Source organism: Oncorhynchus keta, chromosome 22 (genome assembly GCF_023373465.1).
Source record: "Oncorhynchus keta strain PuntledgeMale-10-30-2019 chromosome 22, Oket_V2, whole genome shotgun sequence".
Classification (NCBI taxonomy): domain Eukaryota; kingdom Metazoa; phylum Chordata; class Actinopteri; order Salmoniformes; family Salmonidae; genus Oncorhynchus; species Oncorhynchus keta.
Genome location: NC_068442.1, coordinates 44,548,270 through 44,565,178, shown reverse-complemented (window position 1 = coordinate 44,565,178; position 16,909 = coordinate 44,548,270). Strand labels below are relative to the sequence as shown.

General features: G+C 41.1%; 1 protein-coding gene across 2 annotated transcripts in view; it reads left to right on the top strand.

Moving 5' to 3' along the window:
• Positions 1 to 356: 356 nt before the first annotated feature.
• The window catches only part of LOC118401546 (nexilin-like), a 30,172-nt gene continuing 13,619 nt past the window's right edge, over positions 357 to 16,909 (top strand). For both annotated transcript variants that reach the window (XM_035799151.2, XM_035799150.2), the window contains exons 1-7: positions 357 to 513; positions 9,972 to 10,551; positions 11,050 to 11,241; positions 11,924 to 12,008; positions 12,277 to 12,425; positions 15,796 to 15,993; positions 16,238 to 16,414. In XM_035799151.2, the coding sequence (XP_035655044.1) occupies positions 10,018 to 10,551; positions 11,050 to 11,241; positions 11,924 to 12,008; positions 12,277 to 12,425; positions 15,796 to 15,993; positions 16,238 to 16,414 (1,335 nt within the window). In that variant the 5' untranslated portion in view covers positions 357 to 513; positions 9,972 to 10,017. The remainder of the gene's footprint in view (positions 514 to 9,971; positions 10,552 to 11,049; positions 11,242 to 11,923; positions 12,009 to 12,276; positions 12,426 to 15,795; positions 15,994 to 16,237; positions 16,415 to 16,909) is intronic.

Genomic DNA, 16,909 nt, shown 5'->3' with positions numbered 1-16,909 from the left:
GCAGCAGTAGTAGTAGTAGTAGTAGTAGTAGTAGTAGCAGTAGTAGTACTAGTAGTAGCAGTTTAAGTAGTAGTAGCCTATTGCAAAAAAAAATAAACAAGCCAATGAAAGGTAGGTTAAACAGTTTATTAAAATGTATACATTTACTCACAAAATAATTGTTCCAAAGGCTGGGAATATAATTTGACAGATAAAACACGGTCTGGGTTAATGGCAGAGAGATGCAGCTGTATCTGTGTTGGGCGAACAGGAAGGACCATGCGTTTTTGAGGCGACAGCTGGAGCTGGCGCTGGCGCGCGCGGAATGCGGCTGACGGCCAAAGTAGCGGTACTTTCATGAAAGCTGGTTGCGGATACGTAACCTCACCCATTAAACTTTGAGTCGTGAACGCGGCGCAGGCATCTCCGTGCTTTGACAAATTGGGTTTTCTATACTTGACATTACATTTGTTTTAATCTACTATCTGCACAGAAAAAAAGTCCTAAAATAAGGAGGATATTACACTGAAACAGGTAAACTTTTTCCTGCAAAACTTTAATTTAAGATAATGTTTGTTATGTGGATGTTAAAATTCACATGTTGGGGAGAGTTTACATTTTGCCCCTCAGTGGTTGATCTGGAAATTGAGATTTGTAACGTGAAGGAGAACATAATGCTATTCAGAAGACTAAGCAAAATTGAAAAGTGATATATTTCAGTCAGGCCTAGTTGACTTTGCTTTGCCATTCAGCTGTTTTATTTAGCTGTAAAATAAAAGATGATGATAGTTTGGTTTACTCCAGCGTAAAGGGGCAAACATGAGCAAACATCAAACAAAGACATGTTTTTATTTTTATATACACAGATTATTCTAGCAGCTTGTCATGGTATTTAGTGGCAGCTGAGTGTACTATTAACCAAAAATAGGATTTGACTTGCCAGGCCTAAATGTATTGGTTAACGATGATATAGCAGTTCAAGTTAATCTACACAAATCCTTGCATGAATTGTGCGCTCAAGAAAAGTATTTATGAGTGTAACTATATCAGGGTAATGCAATAGCCTGTAGATCATATTTAGGGTAATTAATACCTTTTGATTATTTTTTGCCAACCTATAAAGGTCATAATTGATACAGTAGGATACTTAAGTTAATATACCATATTGAAGTGCTTCAACAATACACTGTAAAAATAGAAAGTCTCCAAAATTCATAATTGTGTAATGAAACCATAAAAATTAAGGCACCTAAGCTGATATCTGATGTTTGGAGGGTGTTGGAAGGTAAACCTAATGGAAGTGTTTAAGTACACAGAATGTGTTTTAAAACAGAAATGTAGTACTCTGAAACACCCAAAGTGGTTGTTGAGGGCGGCAGGTATCCCAGCGATTAAGCGTGTTAGGCCAGTAACCAAAAGGTTTCTGGTTGAAATCCCTGAGCGGGCAAGGTGTTCAAATCTGCTGTTCTGCCTTTTGAGCAAGGCACTTAACCCCACACAACTTCTGTTGTGGATGATGATTAAGGCGATTAAGGCAGCTCCCCACATCTCTCTGGTTCAGAGGGGTTGGGTTGAATGCTTAAGATGCATTTTAACCTGAATATTCTTGTTTTTAAGAAGTTTCAGTGCATGTAAAAGGCAGCATCAAAACACAAAACTTGTGTTTCTTATACAGTCAATGGTTTAGAAAAGCAAATGGTTTATAGCCTGAATATTGATTGATGGTAAGGGCCTATGTGGCAGTAAATGAGTACATTTCGTAAAAGTTTGCCAACTCAACCACACAGCAAAAGAAAATCTGGAGTGAACTGAAATTGACAAGAAAAATAACCAACATATACTTAATAAAAATATATGCAAGTCATGCAGAGCCCTTTCTCTAGCGGTAACGCACCCAGTTTAGACAGGTCAGCCCTCCTCACCAATGACCGGGGTTAAAATCCCAACTCCAACCCTTCAATCTGTTTCTTTCACTCCCACTGTTTCTCCCACTATCTGTTTCCCCTCTGTCATTTCATAACTAATCATAATACAAAAAATGCCATCAAAATCTCAGTTTAAACTAGAGCTATCATATCTCAATCCACCACATCCTATGTCATCCTTCCGTATCTACGGTGGAAGGTGGCCGTGAGACCATGAGACATTGCAAAAATGTTTGTAGCGTTTGAACGGTTTGGCCTACAAATTATTATGGAAAAAGGAGACTCTCACGAACACGACGGTGTTCTCCGTTTTACTCTACCACCCTCACATTAGACTCATCTGAAGGTAACCCATACAAACTAATGGATTGTGCCAACAAAAATAAGAGTTAAATATGTGTCCAAAACAACACAAATATTTCCTGAGTTTTCTTATATCTCCTAGATATAGGAAATACACGTCAAAACCTTATTCATTGTGATTCATTTTTTGACTGTTTTATTTGACTGAAGAGGCACAACGCTCGCTCACCATTCAACATTCTTAGTTTTATTAGATAAGTTTAAAGGATTGACATTTCGGACTTCAATGGCCTTCTTCAGAATCCTTTTTTGCCATTTATACATGTGTTATTCAATGCGTTTCTATGGGCTATAGTAGTAAAGGCCAAATTCAATATCATTTTTTGTTGTTGTTGATAAAATATCATTTTTTTTCTATACCTGAAGGGGTCCTAACATTCAAAATGAAATAGCTAAACAATGCATTGTTAAAACAATTCCATATGTTAACTTAGTACACCCTAAAATAAGGTAAATCCAACTTAATATGTTGCTCAAAATGTATCTTTCATGAGGATAACCAAAGAGAGAGACAATTGAGTGACTGAACTCATTGGAAGTCTGGTTTTAATCTCTTCAACGGTGTTGTATGCACGTTTGAAGAAAGAAAAGTATGTTTCTACTGTATATTAGTATTAAGCTTGTTGTGCCGTGAGGTGTAATAGATCATGATGAACGCATATCAAAACCATCAGACAAATGAAGTTCAAAGAGGACAATATCCATTTCCACATTCATGCTCAGCAATGGAAAACACTAGTGCTGAATCTTTACTTCTTTCAGTTTAACCTGTAGTTACTGCTGGTGGTTCGAACACTGTGCTTGACAATGCCTGCTGAAGCAGTATATAATAGCAAAAGCATAAAACAATACTAAACTTTAAGACACCAAGCAAAATAATTTAATTCTGCACGTGACAGGATTCAAATCATCAGAATGCTGTTTGGAAGCTTAAGAGAGGAAACTGCACCAATTCTGCACTAAATTGGACTCGAAACACCAAAATAGTGTTTTCAACCTTTTCTGTTAGTGTTCCTAGTCCCTGGCAAGGTGTTACACCATGTAACGTTTCAAAACGTCTCAGGATGATGTTTTTCAAGTTTTGTCTCCTTCAAGTTGGTGGCAGCTCAGTTGCCCTAAAATTTGTTTTTAAAACAGTGTATTATAAAAATGCATGAAATTATATTGTATTTTGGTAAAGGCCTACAACTTCTTTGTAGAGAGATGGTGACTTGGACATTGTGTTTGCTTACTGTTTCCCCAAATTGTACCATTTTGTCCATTTGTGATTTGCACAGACACATTATTGTGCTAAAAAGGGTATATTCATTTAATTGATATGAATTATAGACTTTATTATCATGCCTGGTTATTTCAGCTGGATTGAAGAGGGCAGTGCAGTCTGTTAACCAGCTCCACAGCTGTGACAGACGTTCTGAACCCAGTCTAATGATTAATTGGACAGAGGGAAACATAGCCAGTCGAGATAACCTCTTAGAAAGTAGTCTTGAGTTATTCATATTTTGGTAAAATCAAGTTAATTACCTGTTACTCTCTCTGTTCTCAACCTTCAGACTGGTAATCCACACCATCAACATCATAGTAGTTGTCGCAATCAAAGTAATTGCTGTGATATGTGCCAACTCAGCTGTTCATCAGGTGTGTAATGTGAGATTGATTTAACTCAAAGTCTAACTATACACGGTTAATTAAGTAGGCCTGTTGATCAACAAATCAACATTTGGTACATTTAGGTCTACCCTTCAAGTTTTCAATCCATGAATCAATGAAATCAATCAAATGTTATTTGATGGCCTGTCTCTTTTTATTAAGCACGTGTTAACCCCAAACCTCCCTGACTGTTTACTTTGGTATCATTACCAAGTGAATTGATGATAATACATTCTACATTTAGCTTACATTTCTAACACACTGATAAACAGTAACCTTTCTAGTGTCTGATGACTCTATGGTCAAATTATCTCTTGCTCGTCTGATTGTCTGGTACTAAGTCTGTTACTAAGTCTGTTACTGAGTCTGTTACTGAGTCTGTTACTGAGTCTGTTACTGAGTCTGTTACTAAGGCTGGTAATAAGTCTGGTACTAAGTCTGTTACTGAGTCTGTTACTGAGTCTGTTACTGAGTCTGTTACTGAGTCTGTTACTAAGGCTGGTAATAAGTCTGGTACTAAGTCTGTTACTAAGTCTGTTACTGAGTATGTTACTGAGGCTGTTACTGAGTCTGTTACTGAGTCTGTTACTAAGGCTGGTAATAAGTCTGGTACTAAGTATGTTACTAAGTCTGGTACTAAGTCTGTTACTAAGTCTGGTACTAAGTCTGTTACTAAGGCTGGTAATAAGTCTGGTACTAAGTCTGTTACTAAGTCTGGTACTAAGGCTGTTACTAAGTCTGGTACTAAGTCTGTTACTGAGTATGTTACTGAGGCTGTTACTGAGTCTGTTACTGAGTCTGTTACTAAGGCTGGTAATAAGTCTGGTACTAAGTCTGTTACTAAGTCTGGTACTAAGTCTGTTACTAAGTCTGGTACTGAGTCTGTTACTAAGGCTGGTAATAAGTCTGGTACTAAGTCTGTTACTAAGTCTGGTACTAAGTATGTTACTAAGTCTGGTACTAAGTCTGTTACTAAGGCTGGTAATAAGTCTGGTACTAAGTATGTTACTAAGTCTGGTACTAAGGCTGGTACTAAGTCTGTTACTGAGTCTGTTACTGAGTCTGTTACTGAGTCTGTTACTAAGGCTGGTAATAAGTCTGGTACTAAGTCTGTTACTAAGTCTGGTACTAAGGCTGGTACTAAGTCTGGTACTAAGTCTGGTACTAAGTATGTTACTGAGTCTGTTACTGAGTGTTACTGAGTCTGTTACTAAGGCTGGTAATAAGTCTGGTACTAAGTCTGTTACTAAGTCTGGTACTAAGTCTGGTACTAAGGCTGGTACTAAGTCTGGTACTAAGTCTGTTACTGAGTCTGTTACTGAGTCTGTTACTGAGTTTGTTACTAAGGCTGGTAATAAGTCTGGTACTAAGTCTGGTACTAGGGCTGGTACTAAGGCTGGTACTAAGGCTGGTAATAAGGGTGGTACTAAGTGTGGTACAAAGTGTGGTACTAAGGCTGGTACGAAGGCTGGTAATAAGTGTGGTACTAAGGCTGGTACAAAGGCTGGTAATAAATCTGGTACTAAGTGTGGTACTAAGGCTGGTACTAAGGCTGGTACTAAGTGTGGTACTAAGGCTGGTAATAAGTGTGGTACTAAGGCTGGTACTAAGTCTTATGTTTTGTCAAGGGTCTGTTGGGTGACATGTGGCTACCGATCCTCGCTCTGTCCAACCGCATACCACTCATCAGAAATAGCCATGAACACATGGTCTGGACACACAAGCGGGCTATACTTAGTGTCCTGGCCCTGCATAATGTGCTGTGGCTCAGCATACTGAGGGGAGGAGGTGGAGGACGAGCACCCCTTTCCTTCCCCAAACTGCAGCAGCCATGAGGTGCCTGCCTCCCCAAACAGACACCCGCAAAACTCCAGCTGCTCTGCAAAAAAATATGTATTTATCATGTGATATTCTGTAGGGTATCGATCAATCGCATGTATTTTATAGAGCTATTTTGCAGCAGTTATCACAAAGTGCTTCACAGTACACTTTGTTTGCTGTACAGTATAAATATATGTAGGGTACACTCTTAAGTTTGTCCCCATAGCAGAACCCTTTTTGGTGCTGGGTAGAACCCTTTCTAGAACCCTCTATGGATGGTTCTTCAAAGAGCCCCCTGATATATAATGAATAAAAATATAAACTCAATATGCAACAATTTCAAAGAATTTACAGAGTTATAGTTCATAGAAGGAAATCAGTCAAATGAAATAAATTAATTAGGCCCTAGTCTATGGATTTTACATGACTTGGCAAGGTTGCAGCCATGGGTGGTCCTTGGAGGGCATTGGCCCACCCACTTGAAAGCCAGGCCCACCCACTGGGGAGTCAGGCCCAGCAAATCACAATGAATTTTCACCAACAAAATGGCTTTGTTGCAGACATAAATACTTGTGTTGTGTGGAAAAATGTACATTTTAAAGTGACCTTTTATTATCCCCAGCACAAGATGCACCTGTGGAATCATGCTGTTTAATTAGCTTCTTGATTCACCACACCTGTCAGGTGGATTGATTATTTTAGCTAAGGACAAATGCTCACTAACAGGGATGTAAACATATTTGTGCACAGAATTTGAGAGAAATAAGTGTGAAAATTTGTGCAAGTGTGTAATGCTCGTCGAAATGGGTAGACCAAGGCACAGCATGATTTGGGTTCATCATAATTTATAGAATGTGAACCAGCAACAAAAACAATAAAGAGAAACAAACAAACGAACATACAGCCTTGTAGGGCTCAAAAGCAACAATACAAAAACAAGATCCCACAAACAACAGGTGGGAAAAGGCTACCTAAATATGATCCCCAATCAGAGACAACGATAGATAGCTGCCTCTGATTAGGAACCATACCAGGCCAACATAGATATCTAAAAACTAGACTACACAGAGAAATAATAATCTAGAACACCCCACCAGTCACACCCTGACCTACTCCACCATAGAAAATAAAGGCTTTCTATGGTCAGGACGTGACAAAGTGGAACATTTCTGGGATTTTTTTTTTCAGCTCATGAAACATGGGCCAACACTTTACATGCTCCGTTTGTATTTTTGTTCAGTGTAGTTCTGCCTAGAACCTGATATGAAAGGTTCTGCTTATAACCATCTATGAAGGGTCCTACCAATAACCATTTTATCATCTAAAGATTATTCCTAGAACTGCTATGAATGGTTCCCCCTTATTTTTTCGCCTTTAAAATGTTATTATTTATGACAATAGATTATATACGTCATAAGGACTTTCTTTGAGGGCCTAGTTATACCCTAACACAGTGGTGTTGGAGAAGATCCTGGTTGACAGGTCACATTAGGCCTGCAAATCACATTATGCTGGCTTGCAAAGTGACGTGTAATTCCCACTGGAATCCAGCCAGAGTTAGGATATCCAACAAGTGGAAATGTTAATCACCTGTAACATGCATTCTGCATGACTACCAGGATAGGGAAGATTGAATACTGAGACTACCTCAATCATCTAAACTGGAAAAACCATCTCAGTAACAGGTCCAATAAATCAAATTACTAATAGATTGGATTATTTTTTACAAACTGTATATTTTTTAATCTTCCTGTAGCATAAAACTAATCAACCAATTAATGTACATGCAAAAGCACAGAGATTACCATAAAACAAACAATTCTGAAAATCTCCATGCAATAGAGCCTCCTGGGAAATATTATAGTTGGTTTTATATAGAACCCTTCTTGCCTTCCAAAGAATCCTTCTTGCCTTCCAAATAATTATCAAAGAACCCTGTATTCCAAAAACAGTTCTTAAGATGTTAAAGGTTCAAGGTAGAACCCTTTGGCTTACAAAAAACTATTGTCTTCCAAAAAGGGTTCTTCAGATCAAAATGGTTGTTGGTATAAACTTTTTGGGAACCCTTCTTTAAAGAGTGTAGTGAAACAGATATTAAAAGTTACACACATTATTGAAGTCCATACATGTATAGGCTAGCCATTTACCACACCAGACTTCAGAAAGGGCACTACATAATGTTTACTGGTAAAATTGTTGTCCTAGCCTCTGCATTTGGTATAGGGCATTCAATAAACTCAATCTGAAGTTCATCATTGGGAGAAATGTTTCACCATTACGCTGCCCGTCTTTGAGGAAAACCGAGGTGAATGAGACTACATTTTGCTAGCGTTTTTCTTTACAGTATGTTTCATGATGGGGCAGAGGAGCCTCATACACATTTTGAAGGGATATACAGTGCATTTGTAAAGTATTCAGACCTCTTGACTTTTTCCACATTTTGTTAAGTTACAGCCTTATTCTAAAATGTACTAAATCATTTCCCCCCTCAGTACCCCATAATGACAAAGCAAAAACAGGTTTTTAGAAATGTCTGCTAATTTATACAACATTAAGAAATGAAATATCACATAAGTATTCAGACCGTGGCGTTAAGTGTTGTGGTGGAGTAACGAAAAGATTCCCTGTGTCTGTGACGCCCGCCGTTTGGTGCGACACAGACCCGGTCCCGAGCATGGTGAAACTGAGAAGTCACTGTCTGTTCTATTGAGTTTTGAAGCAGAGTATGAGGTGCTATCTAGTGGGGGAGCAGCCTTAGATGTTGATGTTGCGGACAAAAATGATTCAAGGAAATGAAAATGGTATAACTTGAGAAGGCAAGTACGTGATGTACATCTCATTCGAAAATAATACATTTACATAAGTATTTAGACCCTTTACTCAGTACTTTGTTGAATCATCTTTGGCAGCGATTACAGCCTTGAGTCTTCTTGGGCTTGGCACACCTGTATTTGGGGAGTTTCTCCCATTCTTCTCCGCAGATCCTCTCAAGCTCTGCCAGGTTGGATGGGGAGCGTCGCTGCACAATTATTTTCAGGCCTCTCCAGAGATGTTCGATTGGGTTCAAGTCAGGGCTCTGGCTGGGCCACTCAAGGACATTCAGAGACTTGTCCCGAAGCGACTCCTGCATTGTCTTGGCTGAGGTCCTGAGCGCTCTGGAGCAGGTTTTCATCAAGGATCCCTCTGTACTTTGCTCCGTTCAATCATGCCTCGATCCTGACTAGTCTCCCAGCCGCTGAAAAACATCGCCACAGCATGATGCTGCCACCACCCTGCTTCACCATATTGATGGTGCCAGGTTTCCTCCAGATGTGACACTTGGCATTCAGGCCAAAAATTTCAATCTTGGTTTCATCAGACCAGAGCATCTTGTTTCTCATGGTCTGAGAGTCCTTTAGGGGGCATTTGTCAAACTCCAAGCAGGCTGTTATGTGCCTTTTACTGAGAAATGGCTTCCGTCTGGCCACTCTACCATAAAGGCCTGATTGGTGAAGTGCTGCAGAGATGGTTGTCCTTCTGGAAGGTTCTCCCATCTCCACAGAGGAACTCTAGAGCTCTGTCAGAGTGACCATTGGGTTCTTGGTCACCTCCCTGACCAAGACCCTTCTCCGGTTGCTCAGTTTGGCCGGGCGGCCAACTCTAAGAAGATTCTTAGTGGTTCCAAACTTCTTTCATTTAAGGATGATGGAGGCCATTGTATTCTTGGGGACCTTCAGAGCTGCAGGAATGTTTTGGTACCCTTCCCCAGATCGGTGCCTCGACACAATCCTGTCTCGAAGCTCTATGGACAATTCCTTCGACCTGATGGCTTGTTTTATGATCTGACATGTACTGTCAACTGTGGGACCTTATTCGGACAGGTGTGTGCCTTTCCAAATCATGTCCAATCAATTGAATTGACCACAGGTGGACTCCAATCAAGTTGTAGAAACATCTCAAGGATGATCAATGGAAACAGGATGCACCTGAGCTCAATTTTGAGTGTCATAGCAAAGGGTCTGAATACTTATGTAAATAAGGTATTTATGTTTTTTTTCCCACTTTGTCATGATAGGGTATTATTGTGTGTAGATGAATACATCTAAGAATATGGCTGTAACTTTTAAAAAATGTGGGAAAGGGGAAGGGGTCTGAATATGAATAATAAATTATGAATAATACATGATTATATGAAGAGAAAGATGTTTGTTGTTATTGTACCATACCATAATGGTGTTTTTATTTTTTTGACAGGTAACATTTGAAGAGGGCTCTGTTAATTTGTCAGCGTGGCGTGAACATGACTGAGGTAGCACAAAATATTGCTGATGTCGCACACGACATGACTGATGTGGCACATGATATGTGTGATGAAGCACACAAAATGAGTGATAAAGAGAACAACGACAACCTGAACGAGTTGCATGGCCATGTGGCACACAAAGAGGACGATGTGGAACATGACAAGCATGATTTGGCACACAAAGACAATGAGGCATACAAAAATAACGATGTGTCCCATGACGAACATGATGAGGCACAAGAAAAGAATGAGGCGCACAGCGACAATGAGGAAGAAGTTCACACCGAAGAGGATGAGGTTCGCACAGAGCCCGAGGAAGAGGAGGCGGAAGAAGATGAGGCACACGACAGAAATGATGTGGAGCACAAAGAAAATTATACAGTTAAGGACAAGGCAAGGCAAAGTTCAAGATCCAGGAAGGACAAGAACGATGTGGCACAAAATGGAGTGGCACATGACATGAACGATGAGTCAGAGAAAGAAGAGAAGGACCAGTCACAGAACGTATCTGAGGTGGCTCTGAAACAAAAGGTGAGGCACGGCCCTCAATGGGCGTGGTGTTCATCTTGCTATCAACAGTTGAAATGGATATATGTGATATGTACTTTGCTTCTGGATAGATTTACCATTCAAAAGAGTAAATCTGAAGTGTAGCACATTGCTGAGTCAACCACACTAGGGCAGGGATGGGCAACTGGCCGGCTGCGGGACCCCTTTTGTGGATCAAATTTTGCTTAGGGCCCCCAAAAGGCTAGGGCCGGCTCTGATTACATGTGTGGGTAAGAATTTGGGTACGCAGACCTGCTAGCAACTGCGGCCCCTCATGATGAGTTCAGATTTTTTGTGGCCCCCACCCCCATCAAAGTTGCCTATCCTTGTGTTAGGGATTGACGACCTGTAGATCTTTCATAACGTTTCTGTAACGTTCAGCTAGATAATACTATTTAAAACATCTCTTTTAGATCTGAGAACCACACTCCTATATATGAACCTTAGCAATTCATTTCTTGTATTTTCGTCTTACTCCAGAGACTTCTGCGCTCCAAAAAGCCGGTGGCAAGGAGCTACGTGCCCCAGATCGGTAAGGCTGACGTGAAGAACAAGTTTGAGGCCATGCAGAAGGCCAGGGAGGAGCGCAACAGTAGGAGGAGCCTAGAGGAGCACCAGAAAAGGAAGGAGCAGTACGTCAAGGAGAGAGAATACAACCGCAGGAAGCAACAGGTCGGAGGTCAAACACCGAGAGAGTTAACCCCAACTAACTGTGACCTGCATGGCATGGAGCACGAGCCTCAACAACAGCAGTGTGGGTGTACTGTAAAACTCATATCAGCATCATATCACTTTGCACAAAAAAATCTCAACGTTCTATTGAAATATCTTAACAATTATGTTATAGATGTGCTTGGTTTGTGCTTATGTCAATTTGGGGCAAACTTATACCCAAAACATGGGGATAATTGAGAACATACTAAATACATTTTCTATTTTATGCATGTTGTCCTTTATTAAAAGCTGTATCACAGGACACATAAATACATTTTCTATTTTATGCATGTTGTCCTTTATTAAAAGCTGTATCACAGGACACATTACAGTAAAACAAGCAACGTCTGATACAAGGTTGGAACACCGTGATACTCAGGAGGAGAGAAGAAAACGCCCTGTACTGTAGTAGCTAACTCTTAGAGACTGGATGCCGAAGTGTTGATCTCCCGCTATGTCACAACAGCATGATCCAATCAGAGGCCTCCCTGTGGGTCACATGCTCGTGCTATTTTACCAGATTAGGGCCTTGAGTACTTTCTGGGCCCAGCATGGCTCCTGAGGTGGCTAGCGTGCAGAGCAGATGATCCCAGATAAACCGGTAACCTCTCAGCAACGCTCTCCCTCTGATCCACCACAGATAAAAGAACTACTCGCCTCCAGTGATGAGGAGGAGGAGGTGAAGCCGGCCAAGGTAGAGAAATCCTACGTCCCCAAGATCACAGGTAGGAAATGGGGGGCAGGTGGGCTGGGAGATGGCTGAGGAGGAGGGTGGTGTCCTTATCCTCATCTCACCCATTGGGTTGTATTCATTAGGCAACAAATGGAAGGAAACCGACTGAAACAGGGTGAGACTACCTGGACCTAACCAATAATTAACGCTCATTATCATGTCCATTGCAAACTGTTGTAAAACTTTGCGGGCCTAATGAACACGACCCTGGTGTTTGTACTGTGGTCTCATCATCAACATGTGGGGTCTACACTCTACAGGCAGTGTGAAGGGGAAGTTTGCCGAGATGGAGAAGCAGAGACAAGAGGAGGAGAGGAAGCGGATGGAGGAGGAGAGGAAGAAGCGCGCCACCCAGGACATCATGGAGAAAGCGAAGATGCAGAAGGAGCTGGCCAAGAAAGCCGCAGAGGTAAGCTTGCGGGATTCCTTCGTTGGGCCAGAGGTAAACTGTAACGTAGCCTATAAGGGAAGCGGTACATCAGGGCTGGATTGCTCAATCGCTGCCCCCGATGAGGGACTGGCCTTCACCTCTGTGTAATCAGTCAGGTAATCCTCAACTGCCACCTGGATGATGTATTTTAAGTGCCATTTGAAAGGCTAACAGTTGCTGCAAAGGACTTGAGTGGTGCTGCAATCCATTGCAGCTCTGAGAGCACATATCGTGTCTGATACAGTATATACTATCAGAGATACAGTACCGGTCAAAGGTTTTAGAATACCAACTCATTCAAGGGTTTTCTTAATTTCTACTATGTTCTACATTGTATAATAATAGTGAAGACATCAAAACTATTAAATAACACATATGGAATCATGTAGTAACCAAAAAAGTGTTAAACAATTTTTAAATGTTTTATATTTGAGATTCTTCAGAGTAGCCACCCTTTTCCTTGATGACAGCTTTGCACACTCTTGGCATTCTCTCAACCAGCTTCATGAGGTAGTCACCTGGAATGCATTTAAATTAACAGGTGTGCCTTCTTAAAATAATTTATTTCCTTCTTAATGTGTTTGAGCCAATCAGTTGTGTTGTGACAAGGTAGGGGGGTATACGGAAGATAGCCCTATTTGGTAAAAGAGCAAGTCTATATTATGGCAAGAACAGCTCAAATAAGCAACCAGAAACGACAGTCCATCATTACTATCAAGTGCTATGATGAAACTGGCTCTCATGTGGACTGCCACAGGAATGGAAGACCCACAGTTACCTCTGCTGCAGAGGATAAGTTCATTAGAGTTACCTGCCTCAGAAATTACAGCCCAAGTAAATGCTTCACAGAGTTCAAGTAACAGACACATCTCAACATCAACTGTTCAGAGGAGACTATGTGAATCAGACCTTCATGTTCGAAATGCTGCAAAGAAATCACTACTAAAGAACACCAATAAGAAATGACATGCTTGGGCCAAGAAACACGAGCAATGGACATCAGACCAATGGAAATGTGTCCTTTGGTCTGGAGTCCAAATTTGATATTTTTGGTTCCAACCGCTGTGTCTTTGTGAGACACGGTGTGGGTGAACGGATAATCTCCACATGTGTATTTCCCACCATGAAGCATGGAGGAGGAGGTGTTATGGTGTGGGGGTGCTTTGCTGGTGACACTGTCTGTGATTTAACCAGCTTGGCTACCACAGCATTCTGCAAAGATGCGCCCTCCCATCTGGTTTGGCTTAGTGGGACTATCATTTGTTTTTCAACAGGTCAATGACCCAAAACACACCTCCAGTCTGTGTAAGGGCTTTTTGACCAAGAAGGGGAGTGCTGCATCAGATGACCTGGCCTCCACAATCCCCCGACCTCAACCAATTTGAGATGGTTTGGGATGAGTCGGACCGCAGATTGACGGAAAAACAGCCAACAAGTTCTCAGCATTTGTGGGAACTCCTTCAAGACTGTTGGAAAAGCATTCCAGGTGAAGCTGGTTGAGAGAATGCCAAGTGCGTGCAAAGCTGTCATCATGGCAACGGGGGGGTATTTGACGAATTTCAAATATAAAAAAATATTTTGATTTCTTTAACACATTTGTAGTTTTGATGTCTTCACTATTATTCTACAATGTAGAAATGGTCAAAATAAAGAAAACCCTTGAACGAGTAGGTGTTCTAAAACTTTTAATAGGTAGTGTATATCATATAAATCTCCAGATGTGTCTGAAGATGTGCCTTCTTCAGATACAGGCCTTAGAATGTGCCACAAACTGAAATAGGCTGGCTGCTTAAGAAGCATTCAGCGCTGTGCATTAACGCATTAAATGTTGAAAGCATTTTAAGCATCCAGCGCTGTGCATTAAAGCTAGGCTAGTCTCTGCCACGGGCTTTCCTCTCACCTTCGGTATGACGTGAGTGAAGCCTGGAAGCCGCGTCTAATGCTCGGCTAGCTGTAGTTATAGCCATGCCAAACTAGATTGAAGCCAGTTCTTCATTACCAAATCGAGGTTGACCTAGATACAACAAGGTACTGGATGGTTACAAGTAATAACACATTTTTTGACATTTCAAATATGTTCAAATTTATAGTGCAAATTTCAAGTATACAATAGAAAACATTCATGTTATTCTTTCAAATTCAATTGAAATACACCTGCTAATACACCTGTGGCACCTGCTAACCTTTGCGTGCCATTTCAGGATCACTCTAATGAATATGTTAATGACCTTGTACTAGATAGGGAATTACATAGTACTTAGTACTACTAGACTAATTATAATGTAATTAAATTAAAGGAAGAGTGGTACTGAATGTACTTTCTATCTTGGCACAGGGCAATTACAGAGATGTTCCAATATAGTTACTCTGACAAAGCCTATTGAAAGGGTTTCCTTTTTGTGGAAATCCGTTTGGTTTGGCTGTGGATGGACAGGCTGCATGGATATTGTCTGTTTATATTCAGTGCTTACTGTTCACACAGTGTTGTTATTAGTTCTACTCCACTGAATTGGAGTCATTTGTCTCTTGAACATGATGAAAGCTGGATAAACCCATCTCTTCGTTGTCTCCTTTCACTGCAACCTACTGGATGTACCTATACTGTAAAAGTTAGTGAAAACTTGGGGAATTCTTCCTGGTTTATTGAGCCTGGGAGGTAGCTTCAATCGGAGCCAGTACTGACTGAGTGGGATAGAAACAACTGGGCTAATGAGTTCTACTGCTGCTGCTTGAGCCACAGACACTGCCGGGTATAGACAGCATGTGACTGGTAAATGTTTCCCACACCACTGACTGTCTAAATTAGCCCCTGCTTCCTAGCTAGCTGACCGAATTAGACTCTCCTATCTTAGGGCTGACGTTCACTGACAGGTCTACTGCAAATGTTGGCCATTACCAAAATAACGTTCTCCTTCAAGGCCTATCTTCTGTGTGTGTGTGTGTGTGTGTGTGTGTGTGTGTGTGTGTGTGTGTGTGTGTGTGTGTGTGTGTGTGTGTGTGTGTGTGTGTGTGTGTGTGTGTGTGTGTGTGTGTGTGTGTGTGTGTGTGTGTGTGTGTGTGTGTGTGTGTGTGTGTGTGTGTGTGTGTGTGTGTGTGTGTGTGTGTGTTTTGTTTGTGGGGATTTTCTTTTTAGTGGAGAGGTATCAACTATAATTTCATAATGTACAACATAGGTTTAGTCCATTACTTGAATAAACACGACCACTTCAGCATTTGTAAAGTTCACAGACCAGGAAATGGTTTGTTTTGTTGATGTTTGATGTGCTAAATGAAGTACTGTCTTGTCTTATTGTATCTTATGTTATTGTAATTTACTCGTCTAACAATGGCTTTTGTCCATTTATGTCAGGAGGGAGATGACACTATCCTGGTCCGTGTGGTGCCGGCAAAGCTGTCACGACCTCCAGGCAGGATCAAGATGAACTTTGAGGACCTGGAGAAGAACCGCGAGGAAGAACAGAAGAAGAGGACAGAGGAGGAGAAGAAGAAGCGCTACAACGAGAACAGGCTCTCCTTCCGCGAGGCCAAGCGGAGCTCGGTTGTCCAGGTGAGCTGAGGAGAACCTCTCCCATAGGCTTCGGCAGGACTGGCAGCATAGCTGTTTCTAGAAATCCAATATTTCAGGAAAGCCATTATATCTGTGTCAATACTTCATGGTAGTCTAGGTGTAGATTGAGCATAGGTGTTACTAGGAAAATCTAATATTTCATGAAAGCTATTATATTCTGTCTGTGTCAATACTTCATGTGGATATCATGGTCTCTGATGTAGACTGATTGTGTCAATACCAGGATGAGGACGAGGAACAGCCCACAGAGAAGGAGCAGGTGATTCCTGGGAAGCTAAAAATGACGTTTGAGGAGGCTGAGAAGGAGAGGCAGGAATGCCTGAGAAAGCAGGCAGAGAGGGAGGCTAAACGACGTCTGCAGGACGAGAAGAAAGCCTTTGAGGAGGCCAAGCTGGAAATGGTGACTGATCTTATTCACTTATTAGCACATCACATTTCAATGTCCTGTTCTTTCCTTGTGAGAGCTGAGATACAGTATTTCAGTGCTAGATCAACCTTGGAGGTAAATTAGCAGTGGCATTCTGTGTCAACCCTGCACATTCCCTTCGCAAACCCTTCCATTCAGTGCTTTCCTCTTGTGCTTTTGAAGTTGACTTGTGCTGTCTTTGATAATACTTTTAAAAAATGTATCTGTCAGAGTGTTGTGGTGTTATGGAAACTCAGCAAAAAAAGAAACGTCACCACTAGGCTACGCTGCTGCCCCATATATTTTTTCCTTCGTATATATTTGGAGGTGGAGGGTCCGTCAAGGTCGAATCCAAGATGGAATAGCAGTTCAGACGTCTTTGTCTTTGTGTTGTCGTGTCCCGTGTCTATATATATCTTTCCTTCATATATATTTCTTATATATTTTTTATATTTTTAACCTCGATTTCAACATACTCTCCTGCAACCC